The sequence below is a fragment of the Myotis daubentonii genome, chromosome 2 (assembly GCF_963259705.1).
Source record: "Myotis daubentonii chromosome 2, mMyoDau2.1, whole genome shotgun sequence".
In the NCBI taxonomy this organism is placed as follows: Eukaryota; Metazoa; Chordata; class Mammalia; order Chiroptera; family Vespertilionidae; genus Myotis; species Myotis daubentonii.
The window spans coordinates 94,514,962-94,535,160 of record NC_081841.1 but is presented as its reverse complement, the minus strand read 5'-3'; the positions used below and the strand labels follow the sequence as shown (position 1 = coordinate 94,535,160).

General features: G+C 47.0%; 1 protein-coding gene across 7 annotated transcripts in view; it reads left to right on the top strand.

Moving 5' to 3' along the window:
• The window catches only part of TEAD4 (TEA domain transcription factor 4), a 74,780-nt gene that overhangs the window by 6,256 nt on the left and 48,325 nt on the right, over positions 1–20,199 (top strand). For 3 of the 7 annotated variants that reach the window (XM_059683868.1, XM_059683865.1, XM_059683863.1), the window contains exons 2-3: positions 2,137–2,233; positions 17,848–17,916. The exons of 1 other annotated variant lie outside the window; for it this stretch is intronic. In XM_059683868.1, coding sequence (XP_059539851.1) covers positions 2,191–2,233; positions 17,848–17,916 — 112 coding nt within the window. In that variant the 5' untranslated portion in view covers positions 2,137–2,190. The remainder of the gene's footprint in view (positions 1–2,136; positions 2,234–17,847; positions 17,917–20,199) is intronic. 3 more of the 7 variants (XM_059683864.1, XM_059683867.1, XM_059683866.1) reach the window with 3 other exon arrangements.

The following is a 20,199-nucleotide window of genomic DNA, read 5'->3' as shown; positions in this document are numbered from 1 at the left end:
ATAATTGTAAGGGTCTGAATAAGATTACATTATATGAATGCCCCTTAATTTTTAAAATTTATCTTTTAACACAAACCTGGCACAGACTAAGTGCATTCTCTGTTTCTTTTTTTCAGAGAGATGAAGCGAGAGGGGGAGAGAGATAGAAACATTAAGGATTAGAGAGAATCACTGATTGGCTGCCTCCTGTACGCCCCCCAACTGGGGATCGAGTCCACAACCCAGGCATGTGCCCTGGCTGGGAAGCGAACTGTGACTTCCTGGTTCATGGGTCAATGCTCAACCACCGAGCCACACTTGGCCAGGCAGAATGCCCCTTAATTTATTTAACTGTACCCTACTGCACTTTCAAAAATTGTTTTCGACTTTTAGCCATTGAAAATTACTTGCTATCTAGCAATGTGAACACGTATACTTTCCTCAAGATAAAATCTAATAGATTTAAGTGTAAAATCCTGCATTTAAGTTCAAAACATCAATTATAAAAGTATAGAATAGGAACTGTCAATTCTTGTGGTGAAAACATATTTGGGCTTTCATTTGACAAAGGAAAGGGAAGGGAAATGAGCATTTATGAAGTGCCTACTAGGTACCAGGTGTTATTCTAGACATTTTTGCCTACATCATCTCCTTTAATCTTTGTGAGGTAGGGTTCGTTTTTTGTTTGTTTTGTTTTTTAACCTTTACTGTACAGAAGAGGAGAAAAGTTACACAGAGATTAATGCTTGGGTTGGAGTTTGAACCCAGGTCTATTTGAGTCTTTGCACCACCCCTTAAACCGAGTCTGTGTGCCTAGTGGTGTGGTGGAATTTGTCAAGGAAAACCTTAGTCCACTAAGCTCTGTGCTGCTCGGGCCACCTTGGGAGTCACCTCTGCTTTTGGAGGGTGGATACGCCCTGACCTGTTAACCATGCAGCTTGCTGGTGTTGTGAGTGTCTTAGCAGAGGGCAGATGAGGATTGGACCCGTCCCATCATCAGGGTGTGTCATTTCTCATTTCCAGAAGGCGGGCCCTCTTTGCAGGAGTAGTACGTCAGCTCCATCTGCTCTAAGTCAGTTTCACTACGTAGTACCACCTAGAACTACATAGAATTTCATTACCTGGAACTCGTTAGGGATGCTTTGGAGGTCTCTACACTGGGTGGGAAATTGGACCAGATGACATCTAGGTCATCCATGTGGTTCTGGGCCTCAGTTTCTCCACATGCAGCAAGTGGGGATTGTACTAGGCAATGGGGGAGGTATTTTCCCACTTTGGCATTCTGGGATTCCTGATGGAGGCAAGGCTGAGAGATGTGGGGGCGGGGTGGGGCAGGGTCCAGGCAGTTAGAGGAGACAGAAAGGGGAGATGTGGGAGTTACTGCCTGGCTCCCCATCATCTTTGTACCAGCTGCATGAACAGGTGTTAGGGACAGGCTGCACCCTGAGGCGGGGGCAGGGGAAGATGACTCCAGCATGGCGTGGTGGCTACGAGCTCAGACTCCAGACCTGTGCTGTCCAGTAGAGATATGGCATAAGCCAGATAGATAATTTTAAGTCATCTAGGGGCCACATTTAAGAAGTAAAGAAAGTGGTAAAATGAATTTTAATAATATGTTTTATTAAGCTACTATGCCTAAAATATTTTTAAACATATAATCAATACTTTAAAACAATTGAGATAGTTTACCTTTTTTTTCATACAAAGTGTTAGAAATCTAGCATGTATTCTTTCACACTTTAATAGCACATCTCAATTTGAATTAGCCACTTTTCAAGTGCTCCGTAGCCATGAGGAACTAGTGGCTAAGTTTGGACAGGATAGTTTTGGAGCAAGTTATCTAACTGCAATGTGCCTTATTTTCTCCTCTGCAAAATGGGCATGATAATAGTAGAACCAACCTCATGTGGTTGATGTTAAGATTAAACCTGTTATTATTTATAAAGTGCTTACTTTTTTTGCCTGGCAAATACTAACCACTGTATAAGTTTGTATCAAATAAATCGCTTATAGATGGTCCTTAAGCCCTGGACAAGCTAGAATTTATAAAGAGAGGCTGGGGACGTGCTTGGAAAAACCCAGTCACAGAATGGTCTTGTGGTGTTGCTGGTTCACTGTGCCTGTGCCTGGGAGTTCTACATAATGGACTTGTCTCAGAGCAGATGGACCTGACCTGCTATTGCTGCGGAGAGGGCCTTCTGGAAGTGAGAAATGACACACCCTGATGACAAGAGAGGCTCCAGTCCTTCAACAGGTGCGCACCCAACATCTTTCTGCTTGGGGCTTGGAATGGTGCTGGGTGGCATGGAGGAACCAAAGCATCTTCAGAAATAGTCCATCGTAAGTTGAATGGCCTCATGTTGGAAGGGAGCACAGGTCACTTAAAGTATTTGAAGGTTTAGGCAGTATTTGTGCTGCTTGTGCAGGAGAAGTACCAGTGGCTACCAGTGGGTAGATTGGAGCTGGGCCCTCTGGGCAGAATAAGGAGGACTTTTTTAAAATGTAATTTTAAATTTACATACGGCAAAGTACCACTCAGAGCACTGCCAGCCTAGCACTGCCAGCCCAATGCTCTTGGCATCAGCCTCCTCCGCTTGCACCTGGCCTCAGTCAATCCATTGTGGTCTCAGAGCACCCACTGTGTGCCTAGACTGTGCCAGGTGCAGTGTGGGGAATGTGGAGGGAAGACCTGGTCCCTGTCCTCAACGAGCTTGTGATACAGCAGGAGAGACAGACTGAAAGCAAACACTGACAGCCTGTAAGATGAAAGAAGGGCTAATTAGAGGCACAAACAAGGGGGTGCCTGGTAAAGATGATTCATTCCGATGCAGCTGGGAGGAGTCAGGGAAGACTTCACAAGAGGAGGAGGCACTTGAGCAAGCTTTGTTGGATGGGTAAGGTTTTTTTTTTTAACTTTTTTAATTTATAGTAACATTTTGTGTGGCTTTTAAAATTTCCTTTATTGATTACAGAGAGGAATGGAGAGGAAGGGAGAGATAGGAACATCAGTGGTGAGAGAGAATCATTGATTGGCTGCGTCCTGCACGCCCCACACTGGGGATCGAGCCCACAACCCAGGCACATGCCCTGACTGGGAATCAAACCTTGAACTCCTGGTTCATAGGTCAATGCTCAACCACTTACTGGTAGCTACGCCAGCTAGGCAGGGATGGGTAGGGTTTTGATTGCGCTGTGTATAAACAAGAGAGGGACAGAGAAAGAGAGGAAGAAAGAGAGGACTAAATCTGGGAAGACAGAAAAAAATAGTGATTTCAGGGCTATAGTCATGGAGATAACTGGTCTTTATGGAAGAGATAGATTGGAGCGGGGCTCTCTGGGCAGAATAAAGAGGACTTTTTAAAAATGTAATTTTAAATTTACATATGGCAAAATTTACTCTGTGGTGCACAGTTCTGTGGATTTAGACAAATATATATAGTTGGGTATTCATCGCCACAGTCAAGAGGCAGAACTTTTGTCTCCTCAGACGGTGCCCTCCTGTGCTGCCCCTCTAGGACCCTTCCCCCAAGCCCATCCCCTGACAACTCTGCACTCCTGTAATTGTGCCTTTTCAAGAATGTCAGATGGACTCCTATGGTATGTAGCTTTTTTGAGCCTGCATCTTTCACTCAGCATAATGTTTTGAGATCCATCCAAGTTGTGCGTATCATTCCTTTCTTTTGCTGAGTAGTATTCCATTGTGTGGATGGATGCACCAGTGTGTTCATCCGTTCACCCATTAAAGGACTTTTGGGTTGTTTCTAGCCTTTAGCAATTATGAGTAAAACTACTGTCAACATTCATGTCCAGGTTTTTGTGTGAACACAAGCCTTCATTTCTCTTCGAGTGGGAATATTTGGGAGTGGTATTCCATATGGCACGTGTGTGTTTAATGCTTTAAGAAAACACCAAACTGTTCCCAAAGTATGCCATTTTGCATTCCTACCAGCAAAGCATGAGCATTCCTTTGCTCCATATCTTCAACAGCACTTGGTATATCAGGCTTCTTTTTGTTTTTGCCATTCTAATGGGTGTGTAGTGAAATCTCATGGTGGTTTTAATTTGCATTTCTTTACTGACTAATGATGTTGAACATCTTTTCAGGTGTTTGCCATTCATGTAACATCTTTGGTAAAGTGTCAATCCAAATCTTTTGTCTATGTTTTGACTTTAATATTTTGCATGTAAGTCAGATGTGTGATTTACACATTAAGAAAAAAATGTTTGGAGAAAACTCATTTAGGGAGAAAAATCTCCAAAAGAAGATGATGTGTGTGAGGGACTCTGAGAGCGAGGTTTAGAGTTTGGTGTCATGAGCCTTGACCTTTCTTCAAGGGTGAAGTGGGACTTGGATGAGGCAGCGGACTGGGTGGGGGAAACTCCTAGAGAATGACCTATGAAAAAGGTAGGAAGGAACAGGGCCTTCATGAAGGCCCTGGCCAAGTCTGTTCCTGGCTTAGCACTCGCCATAGAGCATGGTTTGCTGGGCATCTCCCTGTCTGGCTGGCTGTGCCTGGTCTATTCCCCATGGGTGGCTGGGTCAGGTTGGGCTGGTCCCATATAGAACAACAAATGCTTGTGCCCAGCCTGGGTATCAGCCATTTACATGGCCTTGTTTCCAAACTGAATGACCATGCATTCTGGAATGGGAGGTGGGGCATTTGTCAGGCCTTCAGGGGTAAGCCACTGGGTAGGAGTGTGGCTGGTGCAAGAGAGAATCAGTGGGTTGTATTTTCTGGGTCAGGGTGGGTCCTCTGTGATGGTGACCTCAGCCAAGGGTCTGAGGGCTTTGGGCCTTTGGAACTTCTAGAGCATCTCAATCTTCGTGTCTATCTCTGTCTGAGCAGAGTGGCTCTGAGATGGAAGAACATTTCTATGAAAAATGACCGAAGGTAGGATGGGTGCTCCTTCTGCCCCTTGTTCATGCTCAGCTCATCCTGTCCGCTCCTGTGTCCTGGGAGCTGTGGCACTGTCCAGATGCTGGAGTCTTCATTCTTCCCTGGGACAGACCTTTTCCAGAGATGATTAAGGCCTAGAGGTGGAGTGTGGGCAGAGCTGAAGAGGGAGCCCTGCTTCCCTGGAGCTGCTAATGCTGGTGCCCCAGAGCCCTGTGGGCTCCCAGGCCCCGTGATGCTCTGGGCACTGGAGGGCTGCTCCCCAGCATGCAGAGCCCCTGCCTGCTCCTCCCTGGACAGGGCCTGCACTCAGAGCCCTCACCTGAAGTGCCTTGTGTTGCATGGGTGCCAGATGTGGGTGCACCTCTGGTCCTGGCAGGGTGGGGCATGGTCTTGTCTCTTTTTGGGTGAGCAGCTGATTAGGCAGATCCACGCCAGGCCTGGGAAACAAGCATTTGGTGAGCGGCATGCTGTGCGAGTGTGTATGAGCCCTGGTTCTGTCAATTCCCAGAGGGATCGCCATTTGACGGGATTCAGTGACAAGTCCTGTCAGGCAAAGGCTCAGTTATCTATTTTGAGATCTGAATTTTCATAGGACAGGCCTACTTAAAGTGAAGCACTTCCTTAAGTTTTGCTTTATTTTAGAATCCTGAAGAAAGGCCCTGTGGAGAAAAAACATGCAAGACCTACTCTCCCCACCTTTGTTTTTTTATTTATTTTAAATATATTTTTATTGATTTTAGAGAGGAAGGAAGAGGGGGAGAGAGAGATCGAAACATCAATGATGAGAATCATTGACCGGCTGCCTCCTGCACGGCCCCCACTGGGGACTGAGCCCACAATCTGGGCATGTTTCCCCGACTGGAATCAAACCCGGGACCCTTCAGTCCACAGGCTGATGCTCTATCCACTGAGCCCAAACAGCTAGGGCTCGTTTTGTTTTTTAAATTAATAGCTTTTATTTTTTTGAGCAATTTTGGGTTTACAGAAAAACTAAGCAGGAAGTATGGATAGTTCCTTCCCTTCTCCCCCACTTGCTCTTATTATTAACACCTTACACTGAAGTCCATCAGAGTTCACTCTTTGTGTTGTTCATTCTGTGGGTGTTAACAAATGTGTAATGGCAGGTATCCGCCCTTACAGTATCACGCAGAGTAGCTTCCCTGCCCTCAGATCCCCTTTGCTCCACCTGTTCATTCCTCCTTTTCCTCAATTCCCTGGCAACCCTGGGTCTTTTCCCTGTTTCCAGTTTTTTTTTTTTCCAGAGTGTTATATGATTGCAGTCATCCAATATGTGTACCCTTTTCAGATTGGTTTTCACTTAGCAATATGCCTTTAAGGTTCCTCCAGGTCTTTTCATGGCTTGATAGCTCATCATATTGTCACTGAATATTCTACTTACCCACCATTTCTCTTTGAAGTGGGGACTCTGAGAGCCTGAGAAGGCAACTGACTGGCTCAAGAGGAACCATGAATTTGTGGCAAGGCTGAGTTTGGAGTCTGTTTTGCCTTTCTTTCACAGCCTATTCATAGGGGCTGCTGTGACAGGCACTGTGCTGGGGCCTAAAGCTTGTTTCATCACAGCTTCAACAGCCCCTTTGGTGGCTCCAGGGCAGGCCACAGGGTAGGGTGAGCGTGGAGGTCTGTGGACACCCACGTGCTGTGACCCACTTCCTGGATGTGTTAGGGCTAGGCCCTCAGACACCCACATCCCTGGCTGCTCAGAGGGAGTGGCTGGGGCAGCTTTCCTGGTCCCAGCTTCTGGAAAGGTGATGGGTAGAATACTGGCCCTTTGGGTGTGGGGCTGGGGAATGGATAGAGACTCTGCTACCCCAAGGGCTTAGGGCCTTTATCTACTCAAGAATTTTATCTCCCTTCCTTTTCTCTTCATCTCTGAGCCACCCATGGCCCCTCCCTGTTGAGATACCTCCCACTGGCCTGCTTTCCTCTCCACCTATTTACTTATCTCTCTTCTTGTTGACCCTCATTCCTTCTGTTCCTCTCTTCTTTACTGCTTCCCAGTGGTCATTGCTTCACACTGGTTCTTGCTCCCTCCACCATCCCTCCAATAACCACAGATGTTTGAGGAGACCTTCTGAGAGCCACCTCTGTGCCTGTATCTGTGAGCATGATTGAACTCAATCCTCAAGAGTAGACAGTCTCATGAGGCCCTGGCAGGGTAGCTTAGTTGGTTGGAGTGTTGTAGGTTCAATTCTGGATCAGGGCACGTACCTAGGTTGCCAGTTCAATTTCCAGTAGGGGTGAGTGTGAGAGGCAACTGATCAATGTCTCTCTCTCTTTCTCTAAAATAAATAAATAAATAAGTAAAAATTAAATAAATAAAATAAGCATATCCTTGGGTGAAGATTATACATACATAAATAAATAAATAAAACTCACAAAAGTTGACAGTTCCATGAGGAGGTAACATTATTACCTCTGGACTATATTTGGGAGGACACAGGCTCAGAGCAGAGCAGCTTGCCCAGGGATACTGGATACCAGGCCAGCATGAGCAGCATGAGGCCCAGCCTGGATCTGAGCCCAGGCCTGAGTCTCTGCCCCACAGCCCCTCCTGTCCAGGCCAGGCCTGCCCGGGTCTGCTCTCTGTGGCTGTGGCTCCAGCACATCGTACACCGGGTAGGACTGTGGGGCCCTCTTTTTGCCTTCTTTTCTGTCACCCCCTTCCCATTCCTATCCTGTCATGAAATATTATGTAATAAATGTCTTCACGCTAAGAGGTTAGAGAGGGGTAGTGGGTGGTGCGAGCGCTGTGTGCACGTAATTTACCTGGGTGCCTCGCTCAACCCTTCATCTTTCCGCATGGCGGGTCTCCTGTGTGACAGAAGCTTTAGGGAGGTTAAATAAGTTACTGGGAAGAGGCAGATTTTAATTCAGGGTCTACCTTGAACCTTCTTTTTAAAAAAATAATCCTCACCTGAGGATATGTTTCTATTGATTTTTTAGGGATGGAGGAAGGGAGAGAGAGAGAGACAGACAGGCAGACAGACAGACAGGAAGAAAGAAACATCAATCAGCCATCTCCTGTACGTGCCCAATCAGGGATTGAGTCCGCAACCACTTGGTGTACAGGACAATGCTCCAGCCACCTGAGCCACCGACCAGGGCTGAACCTCCTTCACAGTGGACCAGACTCCTGCTGAGCTTCCCCCAGCTTCTCGCAGAGCTTTACACCTGTTAGGAGAGGAGGAAGCCGCACTCAGAGTGAAGGAAGGGTGCTCTGGTGGTGAGAACTCAGGCATTGTGACACCTAGGCTTGTGTGGTGTGTGACTTTTTGAGAATGGCCTTTTCCTGGCCTCCAGCAAGCCCTGGCCAGCCTTCTAAAGTCACACTGGGGTCAGTTTTTTCCAGCTGAGTACATGGCCCAGCCCAGCCCCGCCCAGCCCTTTTCTCTGTTGGGCTGCTTTCTTCTCCTCCTTGCCCTCTCCTTCCTTCATCCTTCGGTACTGCCTGCCTCTGGCCTGGGAACTCTCCTGTCTCATCTCTTTTCATTTCTAGCTGTAAATCAGCCATTTTCCTTTGCCTCCTATTTTCCATTGTATGGATATACTGTACCACATTTTGTTTATCCATTCATTGTTGATGGGCAAGGGTTGTTTCCACCTTTTGGCTATCTTGGTGCCTTTAGACATGTCTCGCTCTGTTCAAAGACATTTTATTTAATACTAGTGGCCCAGTGCACAAAATCCATGCACATTAAAAGGGAATTAATTAGAGGAAATATTTTAATATTGCTATTTGCCCTTTCTCTATAATAGAAGTGTCAGAGATGAAAGAAAGTTAGTAAAATGTGTATTAAAATCTCCCTCCTGTCAGAGTCTGGAGCGCACCGCAGGACCCAAAGTCAATTCCACGCCCACCTGCGCGCACCTCGAAATCGCATGAGACCCAGACCTGACCGGCCCCACCCCTGTCAAGCCCTGCAGGGTGGGGAGCACAGCCTCAGGTCCCCCGTCAAGCCCAACCTCAGGTTCCCCAGCCCGGCCTCAGATCCCCCCACATGAGGGTGTGACAACCATTTGCATATTAGGTCTTTATTATATAGGACTAGAGGCCTAGTACACAAAATTTGTGCACTGAGGGGGAGGTCCCCCCTCAGCCCGGCCTGCACCCTCTCGCAGTCCAGGACCCCTCGGGGGGTGTCCCCCTGCTGGCTTAGGCCCACTCCTCCCGGGGATCGGGCATAAGCCGATAGACATCTCTTTCACAGTCTGGCACCCCTCACTCCTTACCACCCACCTGTTCACTGCTCCTTACCTCTCGGCTCGCTGCTCCTTAGTGCTGTTGCGGAGGCAGGAGAGGCTCCCGCCACCGCCGCTGCGTTCTCCAGCTGTGAGCCTGGCTTCTGGCTGCGTTGAGCATCTGCCCCCGGGTGGTCAATGCACATCATAATGACCAGTTGTTCTGGTTGTTCACTGTAACGGTCGCTTAGGCTTTTATTATATAGATACATTTTGATTTATTACTTTTGAAGTCACAACCAGCAGCACATGGCTCATGCCTGGACACAGCTTATCTAGCACATGCATTTTCTCCATAAGGCACATCACAGCCTTCGTGCATTTAGTACACTAGACAGCACTTCAGCACTACACTTCGGACCATTGTAAACAGCAAAATCAAGAACAAAAAACACAAAAGTGCAAAAAACATGGCATTAAGTAGATTGCAAAAAGGACATTTGTTTACCGTGTGTGAGCTGAGACCAGAAGGCAGAGTGCAGCCTTGTTCAACCAAACTCAGCTGAACGTGTGTGACTTATATTTCGGTTGCTCAGCACATATACACGTCTGCAAATGATTAGGAAATCACTGCAAGTATTGATTTAGGGCAGGGGTCCTCAAACTTTTTAAACAGGGGGCCAGTTCACTCTCCCTCAGACTGTTGGAGGGCCGGACTATAGTTTAAAGAAAAACTATGAACAAATTCCTACGCACACTGCACATATCTTATTTTGAAGTAAAAAAACAAATGTTTTCGGCGGGCCACATGTGGCCCGTGGGCCGTAGTTTGAGGACCCCTGATTTAGGGGTTACACATTTTAGTGAGTAGGCGAATTTGCATATATGGACTCTGAATATCCTGTGAATGATAAGGGTCGACTGTATTTACATCTTCACAGAGAACCCTAAACCCCTGTTGCCCACTAGCTTGAAGGGCATTAAGGGCAGACCATGTCATACGTGACTTGGTACCCAATGCCTGGCATATAGTAGGTGCTCCATATACAGCTTTGAATGAATGAATGGAAGACCCAAAGGGCTAATGTGCTAAAGTGAGGTGTGAGGCATGAAAATAAACAGGGAGGAATTTTTTTTGGCTGGGGAACCTGCTTAACCACGCATGTCAGTCACCTGCTCCTCTCCATCCTAGGAACCAACTCTCTCCTCCTCATTGAGTGGCATCCAGATGCTGGTCATGGGAGTTTTAATTGTGTCGCAGCAAAGTACAGGGCTGAGGTTTAGTTCTAGTCCCTGTTTCAACTAGCTGTGGAGCCTTTTGGCAAGGCATGGCACCTGTAAGTTGGAGGGCAATGTTTCCTCTGGGGTTTTTCTTTATTTACACCAACCTTGGAAACTGCACACCTCCCAGCTGGGACCTTCCCCAGAGGCTGCGGGGCAGTGGGGTCTGTACTGAGAAAAGTCAGGAAGACTTTCACCTCCACAGAGAGAAGTGCGTCTAGCTCCCATTTGCTGGTCATTCAGGGCCTGGTACCCCTCCCTGTTACTCTTCACATCTGACTTAAGTCCCACATGCTGTAGACTCAGACCACTCCCCTCTGTCTGTCCACAAAACTATTGGCAAAGCCATCAGAGCAACATTGTGGTGGGTGAGAGACCGTTTGCTGGGGAAGGAGCTGAGCTCATCCACTTAGAGCAGTGGTTCTCAACCTTCCTAATGCCGCGACCCTTTAATACAGTTCCTCATGTTGTGGTGACCCCCAACCATAAAATTATGTTCATTGCTACTTCATAACTGTAATTTTGCTACTGTTATGAATTGTAATATAAATATCTGATATGCAGGATGTATTTTCATTGTTAGAAATTGAATATAATCAAAGCATAGTGATTAATCACAAAAACAATATGTAATTATATATGTGTTTTCCGATGGTCTTAGGCGACCCCTGTGAAAGGGTCGTTCAACCCCAAAGGGGTCGTGACCCACAGGTTGAGAACCACTGACTTAGCGCTTTGGGGCTCGGGCCCAGCCCTTTACCCCAGGAGCTCCGGTCTTGTCATCTGAAACAGGGTGGTACTGATTACCTCAAGGTGATGTTGGGAGGATTAGAGGAGATGTTAGCCCAGTGCCAGGCACAGAGTGGGCCTTCAGAAATGGTAGCTACTAGCTTTAACATTAAAATTATTCTCTCTCTGATAAGCAGAATGTTTGTGTCCCCCAGTGTCCTGGGTACCTCCCAATAGCTAGGCCTCCTTCCTGTGATTGTGAGGCCGCCCAGTCTGTCCTGCAGGGGGGCCAGGCGCGACGGGGAGGCATCACTGTGCTGGGGAGGTGGGCTCCATGCTCTGACCCAGCTCTGCCTTGAGGATGGGTTCTTCTCTCTGGCTCTAGGTCCCTGTCCTTCCCTTTCCTCCCCAGCTTCCTGAGTTACAGCAAAGCAGCCAATCTCCTAGGAACCTTGGGGCATGCACATTTTCCCTGGTCCTATGACATCGCTGCCTATATTTGGCAAGAAATACAGTGACTTGGAATGGAAGACAGACGATGCCTGAGGAGGCCTAATGAGGAATTGAGGCAGCAGGTGTTACAGTCCTGAGGCCTTTGTGGGTGGGGCCAGGGAACCTTTCAGGGCAGAGGCAAGCCTTGGCGGAGCTGTGTGCCTGGTACCTGCTTCCACCGGATGACTCTCACACTTTGAGCACTTAGGTGTTTGCGTGCCTGTACCAGCCTTCCGCCCTCTATCTAAATCAGGGGTGGGAAATGTCCAGCCCGTGGGCCGCATGAGGCCCAAGAAATCATTTGGTGTGGCTCTGCCAAGGCGTTAGGGGTGAGTCAATTAAATGTTTGAGCAAATGTAGCAGGCTAATTTTCTTTAAGCAGGTTAATTTTTAAGTTGATAATTTTGTATGGCCTGTGAATGATGTTAAAAATATTCAAATGGCCTTTGGCAGAAAAAGGTTCCTCATCCCTGGGTCTAAGCCCCTAAGGGCCTGAACCCATTTCTTCAGAGGTTAGTTTAGGAATAGGTACTCAAGAGATGGTTTTCTTAAAAAAAAATTTTTGTTTGCAAAATTTCAGCTTACTGGGGTGTCTACACTAATAAAAGACAAACATGCAAATTGACCATACCTTCCCTCTGCCTTAAGCCTCACCCACCAGCCAGTCAGAGCGACTCTATGCAAATTAATCCAACGAAGATGGCGGCCAGCAGCCATGGAGCTGGAGCAAGCAGGAGGCTTGGTTGCCCCAAAGATGAAGGAAGCCAAGCTTCCCGCTGCCGCGGCAGGCTCTGAGCTCCACTCAAAGCAACAAAGTTTCAATTATAGAAGGCAAATAAACCCCAGATACCTGCTTTCAGCAGGCCATGGCCACAGAGCTGGAGTAAGCAGGAGTGGGTTGCCCCTGGCAATAGAGGAAGCCAAGCTTCCCTCCCGCCCGCCCTGGCCAGCTCTGAGCTCCTCTCAAGGCTACAAAGTTTCAATTATAGAAAGTAAATAAATCCCAGAATAAAAAAAGAAAAAAAGGACAGGCTGGGAGCTTCCATCGCTGGGGAGGCTTGGCCAGCCTGAAAACGGCTCTCAGCCCCTCACCCAGACTGGCCAGGCACCCCAGTGGGGACCCACCATCCTAAAGGGGGTGTGGCCAGCCTGAAAACAGCCATCAGCCCCTCACCCAGGCTAGCCAAACCTCCATGGGGTGAGGGTCCCCACTGGGGGCAGGGCTTGACCAGCCTGCAAACAGCCATCAGCCCCTCACCCAGGCTGGCCAGGCACCCCAGCAGGACCCCGACCCTGATCCGGGACACCCTTCAGGGCAAACCAGCTGGCCCCCACCCGTGCACCAGGCCTCTATCCTATATAATAAAAGGGTAATATGCAAACTGACCGTAACAGCAGAACGACTGGGAATGACTGGTCACTATGACACACACTGACCACCAGGGGGCAGATGCTCAATGCAGGAGCTGCCCCCTGGTGGTCAGTGCGCTCCCAAAGGGGGAGCTTTGCTCAGCCACAAGCCAGGCTGACGGCTGCCAGTACAGCGGTGGTGGTGGGAGCCTCTCCCGCCTCCTCAGCAGCACTAAGGATGTCCGACTGCAGCTTAGGTCTGCTCCCCGCTGGCAAGTGGACATCCCCCGAGGGCTGCCGGGCTGCCAGAGGGATGTCTGACTGCCAGCTTGGGCCCGATCCCCCGGGGAGCGGGCCTAAGCCAGCAGGTGGACATCCTCCGAGGGGTCCCAGACTGCAAGAGGGCAAAGGCCGGGCTAAGGCACCCCACCCCCCCAGTGCACAAATTTTTGTGCACCGGGCCTCTAGTACTTGACATAAAATAATAAGATATTTAAAGTGTATATCTAGTATTTGATAAATGTATACATTATTAAAGGAATTACCCTCATCTAATTAACCTATCTGTCACCTCAGATATATAATATTTATAATTATTTTTGGTTTTGGTGAGAACATTCAAGTTCTATTTTCTTAGCAAATTTCAGTTATACAATACAGTGTTATTAGCTGTAGTACCATGTCTTACATTCTCAGAACTTACTCATCTTGTAGCTGAAAGTCTGTACCTTTCTACCAGCGTTTTCCTATTCCCCTACCTTCAGTAGATGTTTACTGATGGACTGGTGTCAGGAATTACATAAGTACAGAGGCTCACCCTAAGCAGGAAAGCAGTGCGGCTAAACTCGGGTTTAAGAGGTGGTGAGGAGACCAAGGGGGCTGGAGGAGGACTGGGAATGAGTCTGGAAGAAGGCTGGTGTTTCCTGTTCCCGATATCCCCTCTTGTTCTTACTTAAGAAGTGAGGTCAGAGCAGTGAAAGCTCAGAGATCACCCCACAATCGGAGAGCTTGCACTTCTGCTTCAGTTGGCCCAATCTCCAGAGTCTAGTCCGATTGGGAATAGTCAGGATAATAATGTGAGGAACAGTTTTGGTCTCTGCTCTGAAATGAATTGGATAGGGAGGACTAACATTCCATTTGGTGTAGATGCTCCATAGCCACAGCTGTATTAGATTGGGCAAAGCACCTAGGATTCAGACACATGACTCCTGGCCTTGGTAACCAAGCCTTTTAGATAAGTCCACCATCCTGAAGGAGGATTCCTGGTCTGGGATTGAGATAGAGGGGCCTGCTCCTACTCTGAATTACTTTAGCCACCACCCCACCTTCTGCATCTTTATACCTCTGGGACAAATGTATCTCGAAGATTAGAATGGGTCTCCTGGAAGGAAACTTCAACTTCTCTTTTTCCATCCAGCTTCTCAGTTATAAGAGCCACTGAGGTGAAGGAGGTAGCTCTTTCAAAGGGCCCAGGAGAGAAGCAGCAGACTGAAAGCTGAGGTATCAGTGGGCAGGATCTCAGAGCCCACAGTTCATGAGAATCCTGATGTGGCTGGAATCTTTCCCCTAGATCCCAGAGCTCTTGGAATCAGTGAGGAGAAGAGGAGCATAGAGAACCATTTTTTTTTTTTTTGAGAACCATTTTTATCTTCATAATAGGGAGGGAGACTCAGGCCCTCTCCTAATTGTCTCTTTCTAACTTTCTAGATGACACTAGGACAGTCTTACAAACTTTCTGAGTTTCACTGTCTATCACTTCCAATTTGGGTTGAGGGAGCATAGGGAAAAGGTTATAATGTTACTAGAGGCTCAGTGCATGAAATTCATGCACTGATAGGGTCCCTAGCGGCTGCTAGCTGCTGGCTGGAGCCTCCCTCCCTTCCGGCTGGCCCCGCCCCCTGGTTGAACTCCCAGACCAACTCCTGGTGGAGGGGACAATTTGCATACTATGCTTTTATTATATAGGAGGATATGTGTTGATCCCCAAGGAGTTAGAAACATTATAATTAGAGGAAATTAATAGTAGATTTGTTCCTGACCAAGGAAAGGGGATCAGTGGAAGAATCAATTTCTTAAGGATGACATCTACTACCTAAATTCTCAACACTGAGGCAGGAGTGGTGGGAGGTGCTAATCAATGAGAAATGATTATGTTCTCAAGGAGCTCACAGTCCAATGGGGAAACAGGTGAGCAAGGTGCAGTCACTTTTTCAGACCAGTGTCATGTGTTGAGTTGAGTGTTGGAAGCTCTAGAGGCTGGTGGGAGTTAGGTGGGGCCTAGAGATCACCATGGCTGAGTAAGGCTCCCGAAGGAGGGGGTGGGCTTTGAGAGCAGCAGGTGGGTGTCTTAAGGACACAGCCAGGGGACAGGACTTCAGGGTCTGAGGTCTCGTTTCGCCAGTTTCTTCAGGCAAATTATTTGCTATCATTGAGCCTCAATTTCTCCATTTTCCCTTCCTGCCCTGAAAAGGGTTTTGAGGAAATTGTTGTTCTCATTATTAGAAAGATTGTTATAAAAGCCTATAAGTTCATGAATCTTCTGAAAATTCCCGAGTAACCAGCGTCTGTGGCCCCTAGGATGGAGCTGAGTATTGTTTGGGCCTGGGGTTTGCATTGGGTGGCCTTCTGGTAGCCTTTTGGGTGGGGTAGTGGGCAGAACAGGGTGGGGTGGTGGCCAGGCCCTGGGAGCCAAGTCAGGGATTATTTTTATTCCTCTGGTCATGGCACATGGCCCGGGCTTAATGATGCCATCTGTTCCCCACCCCAGCCCCCCCTCCAGCTCTGTCTGGCAGGCCCCAAGGGTCACTGTGGAACACTTGGGGAAGGAGGAGAGGAGTGAGGATCCTTTTCTGGACTGATATTGGCTTACCCCCCATTCTCCTAGCTGAGGGACAGAGGCTATATGGGAGGTTTGCCTAATGAGGGAACTAGCTAGCTGCCAGGCCTGGCTGTGGGCGATAAGGGTGGGAGAGTCTAGACCAGGAGATGGGAGCAGGCCACACAGGGCTGGGAGCAACTCCATTTCGGTAATGAATCCCGTGGCCCAGGGCCTTGGGTGACCCGCTGCCCTGCTTTTGCTGGGACAGACCCAACCTTGGGGACACGGAGTTCAGGTCCTCAGGAAACCTCCCTCATGGGGCAGCGTCTGGCTCAAGTCTGGTTCTCCACAGGTCTGATGTTCTGCTGGGCTGCCCTGTGCTCAACTTCTGCAGGAACCCAGGATGTTCATTTCATCTGCTGGTCCAGCACAGCTTGAGTGAAGGACAGGCCTGGAGACCATAGCCTCTGGCTCTTAGTGGGGCTCACGCAGATCTCCTAACTTTCTGGCCTCCACAGCATGCTCCACCTGGTCTGGACTCTCCATCTGTTTAGTGTCAGGTCCCAACAGAAGATCTAGGCTAAAACCAGGACATGTGAAGCTTTAGATGTTAATAGTAATTAATTAACATCAATTAATATTGGGTATTAGGGCTTAAGATATATGTACCTATCAGGTCCATTTAGAGCTTTAGATCTTCTAGTTGAGGCATTTATTTATAGCTTAGTAATGATTGTGAGGGTGGTGATGGTGACAGTATAGCTCTAATTGAGTACTGACTGTGTCAGGCTCCAAACAGGTTAACATATCATCTTATTGACCATCATATGGAGCATCTCTCCATGGCAGATCAGTTCCTCAGCCTTCTCTGAGCAAAGCCACAGGTGAAAGTCTGCAGGATATGTCCAGCAGCGGATAGACAAGCTCCCTGAGGACATGGAGGGGGTCTCGGCAAGAGTGTGAGCCACAGACACTGCTAGGACAGAAGGAACCTTTGATTACAGTGGGAGAAAACCCTCATCTTAGTTTTATAAATGAGCAAACTGAGGCTCAGAGAAATGGAGGGATTGATCATGGTCACACAGTGCTTGTAGAACTGCAACCAAAACCAGTCTCTTGATTCCCAGACATCACACTTTAATTTTACAAGCCTCCAAAGTAAATCCCCCCGGGATTTACAGCAACTCAAGCTCTCCCACTGGTATGCCGATGTCCAGACATTTATGGAGATTTTCTTTTATTTTCTGACACTAAACACAGAACAAACAGTTCTTCCTCCCCACAGAGAAATCATTATTTCACAGAGAACACTTAGGAGATATCCATTCATCTGTTTATCCTTTTGTTCTCTAGCATTGTTCGATGTGCTTGGACTTACTAGGAAAAAGAAAACCATCCCTTTCCCTGTGGTGCCTGAAGTGTGGTGAAGGAGACCAATCTTTCTTGGGATGACGGCTAGGATGCCAGAAGCACAGGGCTCTGTTGGAGCACATAAGAGGGGGCATAATCCAGGCTCATTTCCCCAGAGGAAGTGACATTTTGGCCAGGCCTGAATCAAGTGAAAGAAGGGGGATGGGGAGAAAAGTTACAGGTAGCACTTCCAGGTGTGGAGAAAGAGCTTAGCATGTTGAGGGTATCATTTAGAGAATTGAGTTTGGAGGTTGGGGATGGGTGCAAAGAAGGAAGTCAAGAGCACGTTGCAGATGGATGGAAGGTATGGCCGAAGAGCAGGAAATCTGTTGAGGAAGGGCTTTCTGAAGTCCCATTACGGAGGAGATCATTTTATCTGACATCAGGGGAAGCTATTGAAAGATTTTAAACAGTAGAGGAAATCACACGATCAGATTTGTATTGTAGGAAAATCATTCCAGCTCTGGCCAGTGTGGCTCAGTTGATTGGGCATTGTCCCATGTACCAAAGGGTTGCCAGTTCATTTCCCAGTCAGGGCACATGCCTAGGTTTCGGACTCCATCCTAAGTGGGGGGCGTGCAGGAGGCAGCCAATGGATGTTACTCTGCACATCAATGTTTGTTTCTTTTCCTCTCCCTTCCCGTCTCTCTAAAATCAATAAAAACATTTCTTTCTTTTTTTAAAAAAAAGAGAGAAAAAATCATTCCAGTTGCAGTGAAGAGATCATAGAGACTGGGTGGAGTGGACATAGTTATCCAGGTAAGCATTGGTGGAAGCTTTGGATTAAGACTCTGAGATAGAAAGAGAAGTGGGTTCAATAAGACATTTAGGAGAAAGAAAGACAGGTCGTGGTCATTGTTTATGGGAGATAAGAGGAAAAAGTCAAAGTACACTCCTAAGTTTTTGGTCTCTGGATGGTGGTGGTGTCATTGCCTGGGAGAGGAGGAGGAACAGGACTCATGGCAAGCTACAAATTTGATTTTGGACATGTTGAGTTTGAGGAACTTTGGGGATGTCTGATTTGAGCTGCCTGGTAGGCATTTGCTAATAAGGCCTAAACTCAGGAAAGACATAACAGGTTTGGGAATCAAAAACATGTAGTGGGTTTGTAAAGCCATGTGACCTCCCATGGAGTATGTATAGGGTTTAAAACAAAGAGGTGAGGTCAGAACCCTGATGAAATATTTATAGAATGGGTCTGGCAAATGTGAAGCCAAAGAAAGGAAAGGGGAGGGGAGGGGAGGGGAGGGGAGGGGAGGGGAGGGGAGGGGAGGGGAGGGGAGGGGAGGGGAGACAATGAGTTAGACAACTGGAGAATGGGCTTGGGTTTTCCACATATTTTGAGAATCAGCTTAAGTTTTGTGAAATCTTGTGGGATTTTCATAAAAACTGAATTGAATTTATGATTTATTTGTAAAGATTGAACATCTTTACATTTTCCCAATCATGAACATACCATTTCCTCTTCATTTACTTAGGTGTTTTGTCTTTCAAATAGTTACGATTTTCTCTATAAAGGTCTCATCTGCTCTTAGATTAGCACTAGATAAGCTATGATTTTGCTTTCAAAATGGAATATTTTAAAATATTATATTGTCCAATACCTTATTTCTGGTATACTATAAAAGAATGTAATTGAGCCCTGGCTGGGTGACTCAGTGGTTGGAGCATCGTCCCATACATCAAAAAGTTGCAGGTTCAATTCCCAGTCAGGGCACATACTTAGGTTGTGGGTTCAATCCCTGCAAACTAGAAGCAACCAATTGATTGTTTCTTACATAAGTGTTTTTCTCTCTACCCCCCTTCCTCTCTCTAAAATCAATAAACATATCCTTAGGTGTGGATTAAAAATAAAAGAATGTAATTGAGTTTGCTTGCTGAATCCCCTTAGAAGTTGTTGTTTTTTCCTCTTAGTAGTTTTAATAATTTGATTGTCTTTCTTTTTTGACCTCCCCATAGGTGAGCACCAGCAGGCTGAGGAGGGCAAAGGGGAGGAAGCCTCAGTGCTTCATCTCACTTGCTGCCCGCGCCCTCCCACTGGTTGTCCTTTTGGGGTTTCTGGAGGCTTCATTACCTAGGCATGATTGGTTAAATCCTTGACCATACATTGGCCATAGGCAATTGGGGAACCTTTAGTTTCTCTCTCCTCTCCAGAGGTGAGGGTGAGGGGACACTGAAAGTTTTAACCCTCTAGTCACATGGTTGGTTCTCCTGACGACCAGCGCCCATCCACAGGTGCTTTCCAAAAGTCACCTCATTCACATAGCAAGACTCCTCCATCACTTTCATCACTTAGGAAATTCCAAGTGTTGTGGGAGCTCTTTGCCAGAAAGCTGGACAAAGACCAAATATATAGTTCTTATTATAAATTATAATATCACAGTAGATTTTGTGAAGATATGTTTTGGTGAGTTAAAGAAGTTCCTTTTGTTTCTAGTAGTTTGCTAAGAGATTTTATTGTAAACTAGAGGACCAATGCACGAAATTCGTGCAAGAGTAGGCCTTCCTTCCCCCGGCTGCCAACACAGGTTTCCCTCTGGCACCCAGGACCCGGGCTTCCCTCGCAGCCTCGGCTTTGTCCAGAAGGTCGTCAGGAAGGACATCCAGCCTAATTAGCATATTATGCTTTTATTATTATAGATGGGTCTTGAACTGTATCAGATTTTACCAAATGCAGCTTCTGAATTTATGGTTTAGAAACATGGTTTTTCTGTGCATGTGTGTGAGTATGTGTGTGTGTGTGTGTGTGTGTGTGTGTGTGTGTGTGTGTTGTATGGCCAGACTTAGTGGTCATTATTGTTGTTACTATTTTATACAGTTAATATTGTTTAGATTCACTCTTATTTTTACCAGCTACTTTGCTCACCACTCTTCCATGTATAATGCCTTTTTTTATATCAATTTCTTTTTTTTTAAAGACCTCCTTTACTGTTTTTTGTTTTTTGTTTGTCCAGTAAGGGTTTGTTAGTACTAAATTCTCCCCCCCTTTATCTGAAAAAACCTTGAATGTTCACATTTGAGCAATATTTTGGTTGGGTTTTT